Source organism: Tigriopus californicus, chromosome 11 (genome assembly GCF_007210705.1).
Source record: "Tigriopus californicus strain San Diego chromosome 11, Tcal_SD_v2.1, whole genome shotgun sequence".
Lineage (NCBI taxonomy): Eukaryota > Metazoa > Arthropoda > Copepoda > Harpacticoida > Harpacticidae > Tigriopus > Tigriopus californicus.
The window spans coordinates 11,732,553-11,749,295 of NC_081450.1; the positions used below are offsets into that span (position 1 = coordinate 11,732,553).

Below are 16,743 nucleotides of genomic sequence, written 5' to 3' on the forward strand. Positions count from 1 at the left end.
GTCCAATCTCGTTCTTTCTTGATTTCATTTCATGTTCGAGAAGTCGCAAAGGTGTATTAGATGAAATCTTTTTTTACCTTTTGGCACAACCACTAAATGAGTATTCATTCTTATGTTGCTTTCTTGCATCCTTGTTGGGGTGCGTTTTGCTCGTGACAAATCAATCAATTTCAAAGCGGAAAAGGAGAAAAGATGTTGAAAGGTTCCCTCAGGATTTCCAAGTCTATGCTGAAAAGAATATTCACAATCTAATTGTTATTTATGAAGCGAAAGGAAGTTGCTAATGAAGAAATTCCCTAGAACCAAACAATTTCTTGTCTGCAGAATATTAAAATTCTAAGCAATAGACTGTGAGCTGAGTTCAACGACAAACGGAGCCGCTTGATTTCGGTTGAAAAAAAAAACAAATTCAAAATTGATTATGGGATCTGGGATCGTTAACAAAAATTGATTAAAACTTAACAATTGGTCATCTAATGCATAGAATCGTCTAAGAGAGCACGGCAGCAAGTTTTACAAAGCTGGTGCCCGGTTTAAGACAAAAGAATATTTTAAGCCCCTCACAATCTTTTTATCCAAATGATTGGTTTTATGGCGCATTTCACATGAAATGCCTCGTATCTCGCTAAATATCGTATTCCGGGGTGAGGACAAAGGGAATGGAGACATTTGAACACATAAAGGAGTAGGTAACGTCCATACCTACGCTGAATACTGTAAATCCCAATGATTCGAGGCGTTCCCAATAGCTTAATTTCGACATCTCGTCAATAAATCTCGTGAAACTTCTTTGTACTCGTTCAATCTTATTTAACCCTCTAGCGGTCAAGGGGGCCCAGATTGGGGAAGCTTATTCCAGGTGCGGCTGGACTATTGATTTGCACAGGGTTTTCATAGTCAGTACATCTCTGGATTAATATTCGATATATCCAGCCGCAAGTCTGAAAAGCCTTGGTCACTTTTGACTGTACATGATCTTCAAATTTATCATCGTCTTGAAGGCTTCTCCCGCGATCAGTGATTGAATTTCCCGATTCGGTTGGGTTCCGGTAATTATCAATATTAATCGGGGGTCTATACCAACTTGGTCATATGTCATATTACGGATATTATCCCCATTTAACTCCATGTTCTGTGCTTGCACCAAGTCATATATTAAGTCGCTTTGCAACTCTATTAATAGGAAAATGAATGTACACAAAATTAGAAAGTGCAATCCATTGTGAAATGTCGAGTCATGTATTCAAGAAAACAAAGTCTCATGTTCTGTTGGTTGAAATCCAAACCATAAACAAACTATAATTATCAAGTCAAGTAACAAAATACTTAAACCCTCTGGTTTTGAAATATCATAACTCAAAGTTTAGGTTGTTGCATGAAGATGAAAATGGCAACAAACTTTCATGAATATTTTAATCATTGAGTTAAATATTTGCATGTTGTTCAACATTTAAAGAACGAGGAAAAAAGCTCACAATATTTTCAAATGTAGATTGCTGTATGGAAAATTACTTACCTACTATGTTTTTGTAGAAAACTGTCATTGTAGATGCGGGTCCCAAAAAACGTTTTTAAAAACTTGTTTTTTAACGCTAAAAGATGAAGCGGTTGGTTTTGGTATTAATGTCTTTGATCTTGGAAGACCAGTTTGAAATCCATCATAGACGAAACCTGGCAAATACTTTTTACCCCAATTACCTTCCAGTGGAATGGTCAATGGCGTTTGAGCGGAATTTCATTCTGTTTATTGCCATATTACTCTCAGCAAACAAGAGCAAAATCGAACCAAGTCCTTATCCAACTACTGGAACCTTGACCACTACATACTAATTTCGTATAGATACTGACATTACAACTAAGCTGATATGGACCCCTGTGGGACACCAAACTTGACATCACCAGGGCTTGAACTGTTACCCAAAAAATCAGTGTCAAATAAGCCATCGCTTTTAGACAGAGCTTTTAAAAAGTCAGGGAGGAAACCTTTCACATTTTTTCTTTTCCTCATTTAAAAGAGAAGAAAGTAACAATGACAGGAGAGCTAAAGAACCCCTTCTGTTGCCGTTCCTTTTGCAGAAAAGTAACGCATTACCCGTAGTCTTAGTCAAAAAGTAACGCGTCCCTCATGCCCTGGAGATCATTTATGTAACTGAGGGATCCCTTGACTTTGACCAATTACGAGACTTCCTACCACGAATGAAACCTTTTAACCAATCGAACCCTTTTTAAAACAAGGTCATCATCTACTTGATCAAAGGCCATAGCAAGATCAAGATGTGTCACATCAATTTGCTCTTGACATTCTAACCCCTCCATAACCTGCTCTGTCTATATGATCAATGAACTGGAAGTTGTCACTTTTTGTAATAGTTATTTCGTAAGTACTATACGCTATTTTGACCGCATTTAGTAGAGTTTTGTCAAACTTTGATCTCATGCTTAATTGTACTTTTGGTTGACAAAGAAGAAAATTCCATGTGATTGGTTTTAATTGATATTTTACATGGCTGTCAGCTTTTTCCTAATGTCTGAACAATGTTTTAATTGCTTATTTCTTTTTTTCTTTTGGCGATGAAAATCTTTCTTAAAAGTCTTTATGGAGCAAAGTATTGGCAAGTGATGTGGGTATCACTGCGTCATCCAATATATTCTGGATGTTTTTCAACAATCTACTTTGTTGCTGATGCACTCGCTCACTCCATTTTAGTCAGTATTATGAAGGAGACTTGGAGCTTGCAGTGCCAGCAGGGCTTGTACACGAAAATGCAGGGTGTGTACGTTGAACATGACTGTGCATCGATTATATTTTTCACGCTATCATTTCTCACCTTTTTATGCACACAATGAGACATGAAAACAATATCAATAATAAAAACAGACATTTTTTGCAGTGTTAAGTAAATCCGCGGAAAATATTTCCTACAAAAATCAAACAACCTTACACATGGCCTATAGAAAATATGACGGACACAGTGACCACCCACCATGTCAAAGAGGCTAGCGAGGGCGCAAAATCTTTGTTGTTTCCCCAAAGGTCATAGCTTTATATTCATACAAAAATTTAATTCCATGTGCAAGCTGAGATAACTGCGATTCAAGGTGGAATAGACTGCAAAAAACCGAGACATTTTTTTCACCGTACCCTGTGTGATCAAGAGTTCAGAGCAAACGTTTCTGTCGTAGAAGCAAGCCATGGTGCATTTATAGCCTGGCTTGAACATAGGCAAGCGAGAAGTTCGTAAAGAGAAGCTCAGTGAAAAAATATGTACACACGAATCAAGACCTATCCCAAAAAATGTTAGTGGAATTGATAATTGGTGTATTGTGTGTCATTGGTTATTTTTACATACGATTGAAAATCAAATGGAAGTTTTGGAAGAACCACAATGTCCCTTTTCATCAGCCCGAATTTCCTTTCGGGTCATCGCCACTGTTCGGTTGGAATTCTTTCACCCAAAAAACAAATATGAACCAGCTGGCTAAAGATCAAGGAATTGGCCTTGGTTTTCCCAAGTTCTACGGTAATTACATATTCGGCGCTCCAAATATGATCGTTTGCGATCCCGAATTGGCCAAACAAATCATGGTCAAAGATTTCGATCACTTTGTTAACCGCCAAGGGGAGGATTTTGTCAAAATATTGGAGGGTGGACATTTTGTGGACACAATTTGGGCAAATCAGATGACATCCTTGCAAGGGGACAAGTGGAAGAACACACGAGCTACATTTACACCCATTTTCACCGCTGGTAAACTCAAAGGAATGATCAAGTTCATCCACGAAGTCACCAATGATCTGGTCAAGAGTGTGGGTGAAGAGGCCAAAAGTGGGAGATCATTTGAATTGAAAGAAAAGTTCGGAAAGTTCAGCATGGACACTATTGCCACTTGTGCCTTTGGCGTGAAATCAAATTCTTTCCAAGACGAGAGTTCAACCTTTGCCATGAACGCAAGGGCAGTTTTTCGGAACTCAAGGGCGGATATTTGTCGAATTTTGATGGCTTTTGTTCCTGGTGGTAAAGGCCTTTTAAATATGTTTGACATTCCAATTAATAAAAAACATGTCACGACCTTCTTCTACGACATCATAAAAGGAACGATCGAGCATCGAATCAAGACCAAAACAAGACGGAACGACCTTGTGGATTTGATGATTGATGCCATGAAAGACGAAATTTCCATTGAACATGACAATGGCATGGAGAGTCAATATGACCGAGATTCTAAGTTGAATCACAAAGTGGCGGATAAGGAAGTGGACGAGATCACATTGGTGGCGACAGCTTTGGTCATTTTGGTGGCCGGTTATGACACAACGGCTCAAACAATGGCAATCACCAGTTATTTCTTGGCTAGATATCCAGACATCCAAGAAAAATTATACCAGGAGATCATGGAGTGTGCAAGCGGAATGGAAGATGAAAGTGGTCACCCTGACTATAACATGATCCAAAGCTTGCCTTATCTGGACATGGTCCTTCACGAAACGTTAAGAATCAATCCTGCTCTCGGCCTGATAACCAGGGCTTGCACCAAGGATTATATTATTCCAGGCACTGACATTCCTCTGACAAAAGGGAACGAAGTCCACATAAATGTAATGGCTATTCATTCAAATCCTGATATCTACCCAGACCCTGAGAAGTATGACCCCGAACGTTTTACAAAAGAGGCCAAAGCCGAGCGACATCCCTATGCCTTTCTTGGATTTGGTCAAGGACCTAGGAATTGCATTGGTATGAGATTTGCGCTCTTGGAAGCCAAACTGGGGCTTTTTGCAGTTTTGAGGAAGTACAAATTTGTGGCCACCCCTGAAACAGTGGATAAGTTCACCCTGGATCCAAGCGGTTTTCTTTCAGCACCGAGGGAAGCATTGCTCGTTAAGGTTGAGGATCGTTGAAGAAGAAGATGCTTAGTTTATGAACTATGAGTATGTAAATTTGAACCGTCGCATAAAATTGGCTAATGTTGGCAAAACGACCCTCCCGTCCCCAATTCCTATGAAAAATTCATCAATATATGTGAATGAGTAACAAATCAAAAAGATCCAATATCCAATTTTTGCTTGAAAACTTACAGAGTATCGGCTCTCATTACAATAAAAATACTTCCTTGTTTGATTGCAGGGCGACCAAGTCTAAACTTCTTTGCAGTATTTAAACTACAACCTGAGTTGTCTTAAAGCATCGTAAATGGGCAAACCTGTGGTTTTATCCAAGGATGAGGTCAAAATTTAAAACTACTATAATCTTGGAGCTGAAACATTTATTCATTGGGGCATCCATCATCAGATGACAGGCCAAGCCTCCATCGCTAGCTACCATCTGAATCCGTAACAAGCAAAAAACAAATGTATCAAGGCAACATAGTTTTTTTTTCATCTAGAGCTGTTAGGTATTCCATTCCCAGGACCGGTAAGGAAGCTCGGGCAAAATGCCACTCGACGTCGAGCGGGTTGAAAGTTTTGCTTTAAGTTTGTTATTGGTAATAATATAAACTTCGACAAAATATGCTGTTTTGGCGTCGAACAGAAATTGCAGAGGTTTGACGTTTCGGCTGTGCGAAAAGAACCGGTCAGTGTAACCCTCTCAAATTTCTACTCGACAGACAAGCAATCTTTTTTCAGAGTCTGGAAATCAATAGTAATTGGGGTCGGTCCAACAATCATTATACAATTTTACCCCCATACGATTTAAAAAAGGTCTGAAAAAAAAGGCATGCTTCCTGAAAAAATGACCGTTCGAAAGCACAAAACAACTTTTCAAATTCAGATTTGATTGCAATCTCAGATAACAACTTTCACACGAGCAGCAATATCAATTAGAACAAATTTATTTGTCTGAGTGTTCCCCAATAGCAGGACAAGACAGGACGATTTGCCGGAGTGCAAAGTTGAAAAAGGTAAAAACAAGACCAGGGTATGGATAAGAATAACTCTATTACCATTTCATGACTAACTTTATGACAAGCAAGCATAAGCGTAAATAATTTCCTGGTACAGCCTTCCCACCTACTGGAAGTGGCTAAAAATGGAGATATGTTTACCACTTAAAAATTTGCTAATGTCGCATTTACACGAGATATATTTGGACACATAATTTGACAAACAATTTTGGAAATGTTATACATCTGAAAAAGTGGACTAAATGCATTGTTTTAAGTATGCCCGCGTAGGTCTCAATTCGAAAATGTAACCAAGGTTTCAATGCGTTGATGCACGTCAATGTCATTTCTATATCAATTCGAATTAGTTCATGCCCTGGTCTTGGCCCTGGTCCAAAGTCTTGGTCACAATTTCGAGATGAATCAACATGATTGATATAAAAAATGCAAGGGGATTCGGACAAAGTTATGGTAAAAATAAAATGAATTTTAGTCCACTTTTTCAGCAGGTGCATAACATTTCCGAAACTGTGTGACCAGGCATATCTAGTGAAAATGTACCGTAAGAAAAGAGACAAACTGCAACATGTATCAATGCATAAAACTCATAACGCAATTTTTTTATCTTATTTCTACCATTGGAAAAACTATTAAGCAATATCTATGTGGCTTTGTATGTGGATGTGATTTATTTTGCACGGTATATAAATGTTTGTTATCATCAGCGGTATCCGTTGTTCACTTTGGCCACATAGCCCGAGTATCCATTAACGTGGTAATTCACAGTTTGGAGTTTACCATCAGGCAATTTCACATGATATTGGCCTTTAGTTGAGCCTCCGTTTCGACTCTCAGAATGTCCAAAATTGTTGTACCCGTCATGGACCTTGTAGCCAAAGGAGTAGTATCCTCCACCACCTCCTCCACCACCACCTCCTCCGTGGCCACCTCCATAGCTGGCGCTCACTGTTCCAATGAGGAATATCAAAACAACAGTGACAGCCAGTAGATAGTAAAAGGGGATTCTAATTCCACCATTTTTTCGGCATTTCTTCATCCTCATCATGGTTCTAATTTTATGTCAACCACATACAGGTACCCACCTTGATTTTCAACCTTAATGTGGTTGATTTTTTATTTCAACCACATTAAGGTACCTTTCTTGATTTTCAACCAGATTATGGTTAAATTTAATTTAACCTGAACATGCTTTTAAAACCTTTTTAACCTAATTATGGTTAAAAAGTCTTTTTAACCTTAGTATGGATGAAAATAATCAACCAAAATAAGGTTAAAAATCAAACTTAGTAAATAATCAACACCTATATTTTGACCAGAAAAAAATCATCCTTAATAAGGTTACCAGATAAACATGTCAATAAAATGTTTTTGATGCCGAAAAAAATTGACTTAAGGACAAAAAATCTATAATAAAAAAAACAAGATGGCAGAAAATATACCAAATCTAGAATCACTTGAATCTTTAAAATTATCGGAATTACGAGCAATTACCAAAGCACATAAAATTCCTAAAACATGGAGTTTGAATAAACGTGAATTAATACAAGCAATAAAAACTTTTTTCAATTCGAATGCAAGTGTAGCGAGCGGGGCTTCTCAAGCACCTGCTCCACAAAACCAACAAGGTTTTGATAGATTTGATAAAATGAATACAGGAGATTTAGAAAACTATGTCAAAAATGTTCTAAAAATAAAAACTAAAGCTACTACAAGACGAACCCTCCTAAAACACATTTATGACTCAGCAAAAAATAAAATGGTTGTCTCTGCACCAAGAATGAGAGAAATTGCTAACAAATTAAACATTCGTGGAAGTACAACAAGAAAAAAGGATGGTGTAAGAATTTTATTACAGGATAAGATAGCTGAAACCCCTTCACTTATAAATCCTCAAAATTTAAATGAACAAGATGTATCTGATCTACTGAATATTTTTGCAGTCCCTTTAAAAAGCAAGGAAGTTAGCAAGGAAGATAAAATAAAAAGGATAATAAAGTTTATCAATAAACAGAATGGACAATTAATCAATAGAGATGTAGATTTGGAAGAACTACCAATGAAAATTGACCAATAATGAATTAAAATCAGTACTTAAAAAAAGAGGAATTAATTTACCAGAAAACGAAGCAAAAGCAAAAATTCTTGAAAATGTATCTAGAGAAGATGTCTTTGAAGGAATGACAAGATTGTATACAATCATTAATGATGATATAAGCCAAGATTGGATGGAAGATGTAAAAAAAATATTTGATGATGAGGAAGATGTCCATATAGTTATACATCAAGATCTCCATGAAAGAGGGCAAATATCTAATATTACTACATTAAAAGTAGATTTTGAAAATCCAAAAACTTAAGATATTATTGAAGTTCATTTCTCCCAGGCTTATCCTAATAGAATAATTTTATATTCTGATATTTCTGATTATCTCAAATATATGTCAGATACCATGATCCATAAATTTGATAATTATGAAGGGCGAGGAAGTGGACTGATTTACAGAGGAATACAAATTATTAAACTGAAAAACAGTAAATACAATCCTTCAACAGCTTCAGCATATATTCCACTATCTGAAAAACTGAGCAAAACTAAAGCATACTTGAATGTAAAAAATGACAATGAATTCTGCTTTAAGTATGCTTTAATGTCATTATCACATCCAAAAAGTATACATCCGGAGAGGCCAGGTCCATATGAAAAACATTTTGATGAAATTGATTGGAATCCGTTGAGTTTCCCATTCAAATTGGAAAAAAATAAACAAAATATATAAAAATTTGAACTAGTTAACCCAGACATTCCCCCCTATTTATTCATCAATATTTAGAAGATGGAACTTATACTTCCCCAGTTCCAACTTACACATCTTTGAAAAAAACAGATGATCCAAATAAGACAATAAATTTGTTATTTTATTCAAATGAACAAGGAGAAAGTCATATTGTAGGTATAAGACATATGTCAAGGGCTTTGAGACATCTAACAAAACACAAGGCAAAGTATGATTTCATTTGTTCAAAATGTTATGCTTTTAGATCTACATTCGAATTGTGGCAAGAACATGATAAATATTGTGCAAATACTGAAGGAATCATTCAAATGCCAAGTAAGGCATGTAAAAAGCATGAAAAAAATGGTATGAAAATTACATGTACAGAGTGCGTTCAGAAGAACATAATTAAATTTGAAGATTCTCATAAGCAGCAAAACCATCCTGTTACAATTTATGGAGATACAGAGGCATTGAACATCAAAGTGAACTTTTGTAGGAAGTGTAATGTTTCTGCCACCGAAGAGCATATCAAAGAGTGTAAGAGCAACTGTATTATTGAATCAAAACAACAATTATTATCCATTGGATTACATGCAGTCATATTGGATGAGTACAAAGACATATTTCCAAGTCTTAATACAAGAATTTTTATGGCAGATAATGAAAGAGAAGTTAACATTAATTTCATGCAGATATTAAAAGAATATGTTAATAAAGTTCAAAAGATAATTGAAGAAAGATATATACCCCACAATTATGATACAACTGGGGTAAATAAAGCTATATGTCATATATGTAAAGGAGCGCTAGGAGAAGACAGCAAGGTTATTGATCATGATCACTTAACTGGTAAAATAAGAGGAATGGCTCACAGTCATTGTAATTTTTCATTTACATTTAAAGGGAAAGCAATACCTGTAATTTTTCACAACTGGAAAAATTATGATGGCAAAATATTAATAAAAGCTTTTGCCAAGGAAGATATAAATGTGAAACCAATTGTTCTGAACAGTGAAAATTTCAAAACTGTAAATATAGAATGGGGGGAAATATTGAATAAATATAATGCAAAAAGCAGAGCAACTGAAGAAAAAATAATCCCAATTAAAGTTCAGTTTGTTGATTCATTTGCTCATATGTCAACAAGTTTGGATAAACTAGTAAACAATCTGAAAACAACACACCCGGCAAATTATAGATTGATATTTAAAGAATTGTCAAAACAATTTCTTAAAAATGAACAGCTTGAAGTTTTAGTTAGAAAAGGAGTTTATCCATATGATTACATGGATTCATATGAAAAATTCAAAGAAACAAAATTACCACCAAAAGAAGCTTTTTATAACAATTTAACTAATTCACATATATCTGATAATGATTATGAACATGCATTGAATGTTTGGAAAGTATTTGGTATGACGACACTTCAAGACAACCATGATTTATATTTGAAAACAGATATTTTACTTTGAGCAGATGTTTGTGAAGCACATAAATCCCTAGCTATGAAATATTACGATTTAAATCCTTGGTGGTATATTACTACCCCATCATTTGCTTGGAGAGCAATGTTGAAGAAAACAAATGTAAAATTAGAACCTTTATTCGACACTGATATGTACAATTTTATCATGAAAGCAAAAAGAGGTGGTATTTCATACTGTCCAAAGAAACATGCAAAAGCAAACAATCCAAATATTAAGGATTATGATCCCTCTCAACCAGAAACATATATTCTATACATTGATGCTAATAATTTGTATGGATGGGCAATGTCCCAACCACTTCCATCCTCAGGTTTCAAATGGGTAGATGAAAATGAATATAGTGATATTTTATCTAGATTAGAGATGAATGAGCCTAATAAAACAGTAGGTTATACTCTTGAAGTGACTCTAAAGTTATCCCAGACCAGACATTTTGAATATTCAGATTTTCCTTTATGTCTAGAACATATAAAGCCTCCGTGTATAAGACATAGATACACAGGAAATTCTAAGGATTGTGCAGAATGTAAAAGAAAAAATGTTAAGCTGATAAATCATTGTTGGGTACATTATAACTATGTCATTGATAGTGGATATTTAAAAGTAGCCTTAGCTCATAGTGTACAAGTTATTAAAGTCCATAAAATATTAAGATATAATCAGGCCACTTGGATGGAAAAATATATAAATTTCAATACAGAGAAGCGGGGTGCTGCAGAAGATGACTTTTCAAAAGACTTTTTTAAATTGATGAATAATAGTGTGTTTGGTGGAACACTGCTACAAACTGAAAAATTTGTTAATTTTGAGTTAATTACTGATATGAACAAATATCATCAAAAACATAGGCATCCTGAAAAAATTAGATATGAACATTTTATTCATAAGTGTGGCTATTGTAATCCAAACAATGTCCCCAAAGGAGAAAAGAAACCTGATAAATGTGAACGTGAAGTAGGAATGGAACTCAGGAGACAAAAATGTATAATTACTCGCCCTGTTTATGTTGGAATAAAGATTTTAGAGTTATCCAAAGCCCTAATGGGAACTATTTGGTATACATTTAAGCATTATTTTGGTTCAAGAATTCAACTTATTTTGACAGATACTGATTCATTTATAGTTCAATTACAAACAAATGATATAAATAAAGAGTTCTTTCAGCAATTTCACGACATATTGGATTTCTCTAATTGTGCTTTTCAAGGAACTCCCATGGATAAACACATAGATCTAAAAAGAAACAAGAAAGTATTGGGGAAAATGAAAAATGAAGTACCTCCCTATTGCTTTGAAACTAAAGATAGTGGTGAGAGTGAATATAAACATATAACTATACATGAAATAGAAGCGTTAAGATCTAAATGCTATTCAATAAAACTAAATCATCATGCTTTCAATGATGCAACTCCATTTCTGGAGGAGCATACAAATATTTTTGAGCAAAAAGACCCAATGAAGAACAAAGGTGTTACAAAAACAAGCAGGGATAATATTACACATCAAGATTATAGTAATGTACGGTAAACAGGGAAAAGCTTAGCAGTAACTGAGCGTACAATGAGGTCAAAAAATCATAACATAACAATTCAATCTTTCAAAAAGGAGGCTCTGAATAGAGATGATGATAAAAGACATTTTCTTCCAGATGGTATAAACTCAATTCCATATGGATACAAGGGACCAGAATTTGTGAATCGCAGGACTTTAGAAGCAGCACGACTCACAACATGTGCTGTTGATTCCAACTAAAAGCCTCAGGACTTACGGGCTTCACATGCTGCAGTAATTTTAACACAAAGCGAACAGTGCAGCCGGCTGCACCGGTGTAAAAATTTTGGTGATACTCATGGTGATGCTCGCTTCGCTCGCGAAGATCGCACCGATATGGCACAGCCGGGGATAATTCAAAGTTTCACACTGTCATCCTGCAAAATCCAATTATTAAATTTATTATCATAATCTTTCCATTTCACTCTCAAATATACCTTACCATCAACAATTTTCTTCCTCAAAACCTTTTCTATTCTAGCATAATTAGGTAATTTTGTTTTGAGGAGTTCTTCATTATAGAAACAACCTTCAACTGCTTCTCCAGACATATCCTCAATATGATATGTAGCAGGTGTGGTTTCAAGGACTTTCCTGATTTTAAAAAGTTCTTCTGACCAATTAAACTTATAACCTTTATCAAAAATCCCTTTTGCCCTAGATATTCTTACAATATCACCTTTTTGGAATTTGGTTATTTTTGTGGTTTTGTTGCTTTCTACGGCGCAGCCGGGGCTGTGCATCTTGCTGCGCTGTGCTTTTTGTGGGCTTTGTTGTAATAATTCTCTTACCTCACCTTCATTTGACTTATTTACTTCCACTGGTGCTCGTTTAATTGTTCTATGATAGCTAGCATTATATTCTTCGATGAGGTCATCTAATATGTCAAGCCAATTGTGGGAATTTAACTCAGTAAACTTCTTCCACATGCGTCCTTTCAATGTTCTGTTAAATCTTTCAACTATGGCAGCTTTTTTATTTGAAAATGTATGATAGTGATTAATTTTGTGTTGTTTCATCAAATCTTGGAAAGTTTTGTTAAAAAATTCCTTTCCCTGATCTGTCTGTAGGTTATTTGGTTTTCTGTGTTTCAAGATTCCTTCAAATGCCTCAGTTACAGCTTGTCCTTTTTTATTCTTAATTGGAATAGCAAAAGCCTGTTTTGAAAATGTGTCAATTACAGTAAGCATGTAATTGCATTTCTTATTTTTACTGGCCAACTCATGCATTTCCACTAGATCTGCTTGCCAAAGGTCATCAATTCCAAAAGTAATTGTTTGTCTTCGAGGATAATTATTCCTGGCTGGTTTATGTAATTCACTTGCCAATTGTGCTTGTTCATCCTTAGCGCTGCAAGCCTGCGAAGCGGTAATATCCATTTTGTTTTAAATGTATCTTACTTATAAGTAAAAAAACATTATGATCAAAAACAAATATTTCAAAAACAAACCCAAAACAGGAGGAAATGTAAGAAAATTGGATGGTCATGGACCCCCGTGCAATCCTGTTCGAGACGCTCTAGCACCTACAACTCCAAGTAGAATTTTGTTATGTGGTCCATCAGGTTGTGGAAAGACAAATCTTCTGTTAAATCTTATATATTATCTTTTACCCTGGAGTAAATTGTATGTATATGCAAAAGATCTTGAAGAAGAGAAATATGTGGAACTAAAATCAGCATGTGAACAAGCAAAATTGATTGACAAAGACTTTGAATTTATTTTTGATACAAGCAATATAGTTAAAGTTGATGAACTCAACCCAGATGAACACAATCTAATAATTTTTGATGACTTTATTTGTGATAAAGGCAGCTTTGATGATATATCAGAGCTTTTTACCAGAGGAAGAAAGAAGAATGCAACATTAATATTTCTAACTCAAAGTTATTTTGACACTCCAAAAATAATTCGCCTACAATGTAATTACATGTGTTTTTGGAAACTTAATGATCACCGTGAACTAGCAGACATTTATCAGAACCATCCTTTTGGATTGAATAAAAAAGATTTCACTGGAGTGTTTGAAGAAGCAACTAGGGATCCACATACTTTTCTTTGTCTGGATACCATTCATAAAAATCCAGCATTCAGAATAAGGAAAAACCTAAATGAACCCGTAAATATTTGTATATCCTGAGTATGCACTTGCGCCGTGCTTCACTCGCGAAGATAATTGTGTTATGCTGTGTAAGCCATTAAACAAAACAATGAATAACCTTCGTTTATGGGGATATGATCGCAGCTCGCTGCGCTTGCAAATGCATGACACACAACACAGTAGAGTTTTAAATGCAGGATTAATTGATAAGCTGAATCAATTAAAAACAAATATCCAAGAGGTCCAAGAAGAGGCCCGCACAAGCGCTCTACAAACACAGGAAGCAATCATTGAGATAAATAGTAAAGATAAAGCTGTTGATGCACTTGTTATGTACTCACAGCAATACAATTACAACCAATTTGCAACAAACACAACAACAAATGGAAACAAAATTAAATGGTCATTTGAATAGTTTTGAAGTCTTGCAACAAAACTTGGTTGAAATATCCTCTAGCATTGAAAACATTGGGATTGCAGAGCATGAAAATATTATTAAGAACCTCAATCTTAGTATGAAAAAGTTCCAAGAATACAAGGAAGAGACTCTTGGTCAACACCAAAATCTAATGAGACGACTAGGGGAATTATATGCTGAAAGACATTTGCATAAACTTACAGTTTTACAAATTTGGTCAAAAAGTACCAGTTTTAGAAAAAATAAAAAAAATATATTAATGAATAATGAAATTTTCTATCAATTTCCTATTAAATATAAGCTAACAAAGTTAAAAATATATTCTTCTAGTAACTTTATTTCATCACAGCCTCTTAAATTTACCATACATTTAGAATCAAGAATTCTAATTACAGCATGGGGACCTTTTCCAAAGACCTTTGAAGTTAACAAAGACATTGAGCCGAATATAAGATTTTATTTTACACCAAGTAGAAACACTAATGAGGGCCTCTATGTTGAATTTATTGGAGAAGCAGTTGCATGATATTGTGGCGCAACAAGCAAAATGCGGCCCTGCTGCGCTCAGTCATGTGGGTGCCGAGTGCAGTGTGAGCGCAGCACGCAATCCCCACTTAGTGAGCTTTGCTCGCCGCGCGTGCGCATATTCCCATATAAATCAAGTAGATATATACTTGAAAACTGCCGCAGGCGGCCGTGCAAGCGCATAATTTAATTTTAAACTTGAACTTCAGTAATAAATTACTTATAGCATATTAATGTTAGAACTAAAGCACACAAATATGAAACAAACAAACAAAATACCCTACCAACACTAAATGAGAAAGTTAAAAAAAATTTTGGAAGCAAGGGCTATTCAAAAAAGAAATATTGAAAGTGACGAACTTGAAAGAGAAATTTATGATGATAATTTAGAAAGAAAATCCAAACCAGTTGTGCAGGCAATTAAAGCGAGTACTGCAACACAAGCTATGATACCAACTGTTCAAATGATGCGAGTGCAGCAAGCCGCACAACAACTTGCTCCTCCAAGTTTAACTCAAGATGGAAACCGAGACGCAGCCGAGGCTGCGCTCACAGCTAAACACAGCACATCAGGTTCCAAAGGCACCCACGCAAGCGCTGATGAACCTTGGATTCAAAAACTCTACAGAAAATATCGTAATTCTACCAAATGCAAGACTACTCAATTTGAAATCGCTGAAAAGGGAGTTTTAGGACTCTATGGACAAGTAGATGTTGCTCTTCTGTTTAATGAAAATATTTTGCATATCAGAATACCTGGAAAAGCAGATATATATGAAATCAAGCTTTCTGTTGGTTTAGTAGCTTTGTTGTTATTGCCATTTGAAGATTTAAAACGTTCAAAAATCACTCCCACAGATCAAGATATGTCTTATTATGTGGATATTATGAGTAGAACTGGTTTTTCTTCAGTTAATAGGTGGAAATATCAAACATACATCAAGACAAGATTAGCATCAAGAACACAGAGTTATCGTTCTACAACTGAAGTCTCTGACAGTGAAGATAATGTATTTGATGCGGCGGGCTCTGCCCGCTGCTCGAGAAGCGAAGCTTCTCTCGCTGCACATGAAATGCAAAACTTGTCACTTCAAGAAGAAAAATCTGGTTAGTGAATTTATATGTATCAAAATCCTAGAGAATTAGAGGCAAGACTAATGATTATGATTGGATCAATAAAAGCTGGAAATACGAGCAGAGAACTAAAAAGGAATGTTAGAAGAATTGTTGATGAAATGTTAAAAATCAATTACATCACACTCAAACAACACAGACTGTTGTATCCAAAAACCGTCGCAGGCAGGACGCGCTTGCGCTCAGGAATAATGCCTTTGGTGGCTGCTTCACATTCTGCGAGCCGGCATAAGCAGGCTTACACAGCTCACGGTGTCTTGGCTGAGCAGGCACAAGCCAGCTTGTGCGGCTTGCACATTCACCAGAGCTAGGCTGTATTATAAACATGTTAAAGGTGAATAAATAAATACAAAATGGATATTAAAATGGGAGAAATGACAACTATGCCTGAATATAATTATGTTTTATTAACTGTTGACAAACCAGTATATAGATATGATTTTCATTCAAACCATTCTCTAATTTTGGGTAAAAATCCTGAAATTGGATTAAAAAGCATATTTCTATGGTACACATACCCCTATGTATCTGAAAAATATGGCAATAACAAAGTAACTTTAACCTATAACAATCTCACTGTACCAATCACAATTCCAAAGGGAATGTATGAAATAAGTGCTCTTTCAAGATATTTCAATAAACAACTTTCTGATGAGCACGACAATCTTAATGCAATTTTTGGCGAACAAACTGAAAAAAGAACTTTATTGCACTTGGGTGTAAACGAATCAACTTTTAAATGATATGTAAAATTGATAGAGGGAGCACAAATGGACTTTTCTGAAGGAAGTTTACATAAACTTTTAGGTTTAGAGCCTAAAGTATATGATCAACCTTATGAAGAAGG

At 35.4% G+C, this 16,743-nt stretch overlaps 2 protein-coding genes across 2 annotated transcripts; one reads left to right on the plus strand and one right to left on the minus strand.

The window, feature by feature from the left end:
- Positions 1-3,225: 3,225 nt before the first annotated feature.
- LOC131890505 (probable cytochrome P450 6a14) lies at positions 3,226-5,131 on the plus strand. Its single transcript, XM_059239857.1, has one exon. It carries the CDS (start codon positions 3,296-3,298, stop codon positions 4,898-4,900), a length of 1,605 nt encoding a protein of 534 aa, XP_059095840.1. The 5' UTR covers positions 3,226-3,295; the 3' UTR covers positions 4,901-5,131.
- Positions 5,132-6,604: 1,473 nt separating this feature from the next.
- Positions 6,605-6,946, minus strand: LOC131891174 (pro-resilin-like). The gene has a single exon (XM_059240700.1). The coding sequence runs from the start codon at positions 6,944-6,946 to the stop codon at positions 6,605-6,607; it is 342 nt and encodes a 113-aa protein (XP_059096683.1).
- Positions 6,947-16,743: the final 9,797 nt, after the last annotated feature.